Below are 2,037 nucleotides of genomic sequence, written 5' to 3'. Positions count from 1 at the left end.
AGGAAGGAAGGAAGGAAGGAAGGAAGGAAGGAAGGAAAGAAAGAAAGAAAGAAAGGAAAGGAAAGGAAAGGAAAGGAAAGGAAAGGAAAGGAAAAGAAAAGAAAAGAAAAGAAAAGAAAAGAAAAGAAAAGAAAAGAAAAGAAAAGAAAAGAAACAAAAAGGTGGGCAAGGGAACAATCAAAGAGGATTAAGAGAAGTTTTCAGAATGACTTCACAGGGAGACTTGGACTTCCAGAATATCCAAGATGAAACTTCTGTTCCATCCTTATATTTCTTTCTTTCTTTGCAGAACCAGGGATTGAACTTCCTTGTGCTTGCCTGGGAAGCGCTTATTCCACTGAGCCATCTCCCTGGTCCTCCATCCTTACATTCCTAAACCTCCAAGTTGGGAGAAGCAGCCAGGGCCACACAGCCCACAGCATGCAGCTTGTGGACAGCTCATTTCTCCCTCCCACCCCAGCCAGGGCTCTGCTGCTTCTGGACCTGATGCTTCCCCGCCCCTGAACCCCCGCAGGGTGGCCCTTGCTCACCTTGGCCCCCCGCCCTGCTACCCCATAGCGAGTCAGGGCGATGGTGCCTTGCAGGTCGATGCCCTGGTCCCGTAGGTACTTGAAGTCATCTTCCGTGCCATGGTTGGCATAGACAAGGAGGCCCTATGGTCAAGAGAAGGGATCCTTAGAACTTAGCCCAGCCAGGCCAGGTTGGGGAAAAGGAGGGATGGTAGCAGGAAAAAGGATTTAGGTTCTTTCTCCATCTCAACCAGAGATGTAAGCAAGGACAGTCACCCTGGTTTCCTCTGTGTCCAGTGCCCTATGTCAGCCCTAGCCTTGAGCAGGGGCCACTAGTGTTTGTTGGGTGACTAAGTGATGGAGGAACACAGGAGATAGAGTGCAGAGGTGAATAAATTCAGTGGAGAGTATGTTCAGCCCCACTTGAAGCACTTTTCCTCAGATGCCCTGGGGTTAAGAAGGGAGAAGCCTGAATGGGAACTAGGGGGATCCAGGCCATGCCAAGGGGGACTCAGGCTCACCTTTGGCGTTCCAGGGGGTGCATAGGCAGCATAGGGTTGTACTACATCAGGTCCTGCCTGCTCCCCAGTCACATTCTCCTCTTTCGGGAGGTAGGAGTGTTGAACAGTCCCATTGGGATCCACTGTGGAGCGGGCAGAGTCAGGGCCGGCCCAGCAGTTCTCATCCCACCCCAGGCTTCCCACACCAGGTGGGGCCTCACCCACATCCACGAGGTTGGGCTTCTCCGGGCTGGGGAAGGACAGCAGCACCTCGTATTCCACAGTCCTGGCCAAGTCCAGCCCCGACTCTCGGTCCCCCCAGCGCTGCAGCAGGAGCTGCACCAGGGCCTCATCTCTGGGGCTGGAGGCCAAGTGCGGCTGCCTGGAGAGCTCTCTACAGGTGGGCAGCATGGGGTGCAGCTGTGTCAGCAAGGGGCAGCTGGCCCTCAGCAGGAGCGGGCAGACCCACTGCTTACCGGAGGTTCTCCTGGATCCTGCCAGCATCTAGCTGTCCCATGACAGTCTTCAGGGTCTCCAGGTCCAGGTCCTGGGGGGCTGAAGTGCTGGAGGATGGCTGCTCAGCCCCTTTGGGGATCGCAAAGTGGCCCAGGATGATTCCCAACCCCAGGAGGGCAGTTGCCCCCAACCCTAGCCCTACCACCTTCACCCACTGCATCCTAGAGCCTGGGGCAGTGGGGGTGGCCCTGCTTGTGGACTCCTTATAGACGGGATGTCGGGGCTAAGTTAACCATTACCCCTCGGATTGTGCTGCCCTTTGGCCCATAGACGGCAGGAAGGGAACACCCCGAGACAGAGTCAGGAGCTGCCACTTGGAACACATCTGCATCTTTCCCCTAGAAAGGACCTTGGGGGGCACTGAGATAATGTGAGGACATAGAAGCCCAGGAAAGAAAAAATCTCACCCAGAATCTCCCCATAAAATATACACCAGGGGCCGGGGAGATGGCTCAGTAGAATAAGCTCTTGCCTGGCAAGCACAAGGGCCTGAGTTCAATCCCCAGTTCCAC

At 55.0% G+C, this 2,037-nt stretch overlaps 1 protein-coding gene across 1 annotated transcript in view; it reads right to left on the bottom strand.

Annotated features, from left to right (window-relative positions):
• Window positions 1-1,685, bottom strand: part of Naaladl1 (N-acetylated alpha-linked acidic dipeptidase like 1) — a 13,161-nt gene extending 11,476 nt beyond the window's left edge. Inside the window, exons 1-4 of the mRNA XM_004643730.1 lie at window positions 1,486-1,685; window positions 1,231-1,403; window positions 1,031-1,152; window positions 531-653 (exon numbers count right to left, since the gene is read on the bottom strand). Of these exons, the coding sequence (XP_004643787.1) occupies window positions 531-653; window positions 1,031-1,152; window positions 1,231-1,403; window positions 1,486-1,685 (618 nt within the window). The remainder of the gene's footprint in view (window positions 1-530; window positions 654-1,030; window positions 1,153-1,230; window positions 1,404-1,485) is intronic.
• Window positions 1,686-2,037: the final 352 nt, after the last annotated feature.

The sequence above is a fragment of the Octodon degus genome, unplaced genomic scaffold (genome assembly GCF_000260255.1).
Source record: "Octodon degus isolate 3935 unplaced genomic scaffold, OctDeg1.0 scaffold00184, whole genome shotgun sequence".
NCBI lineage: Eukaryota > Metazoa > Chordata > Mammalia > Rodentia > Octodontidae > Octodon > Octodon degus.
The sequence above is the reverse complement of the archived record's forward strand: the minus strand, read 5'-3'. Positions and strand labels throughout refer to the sequence as shown.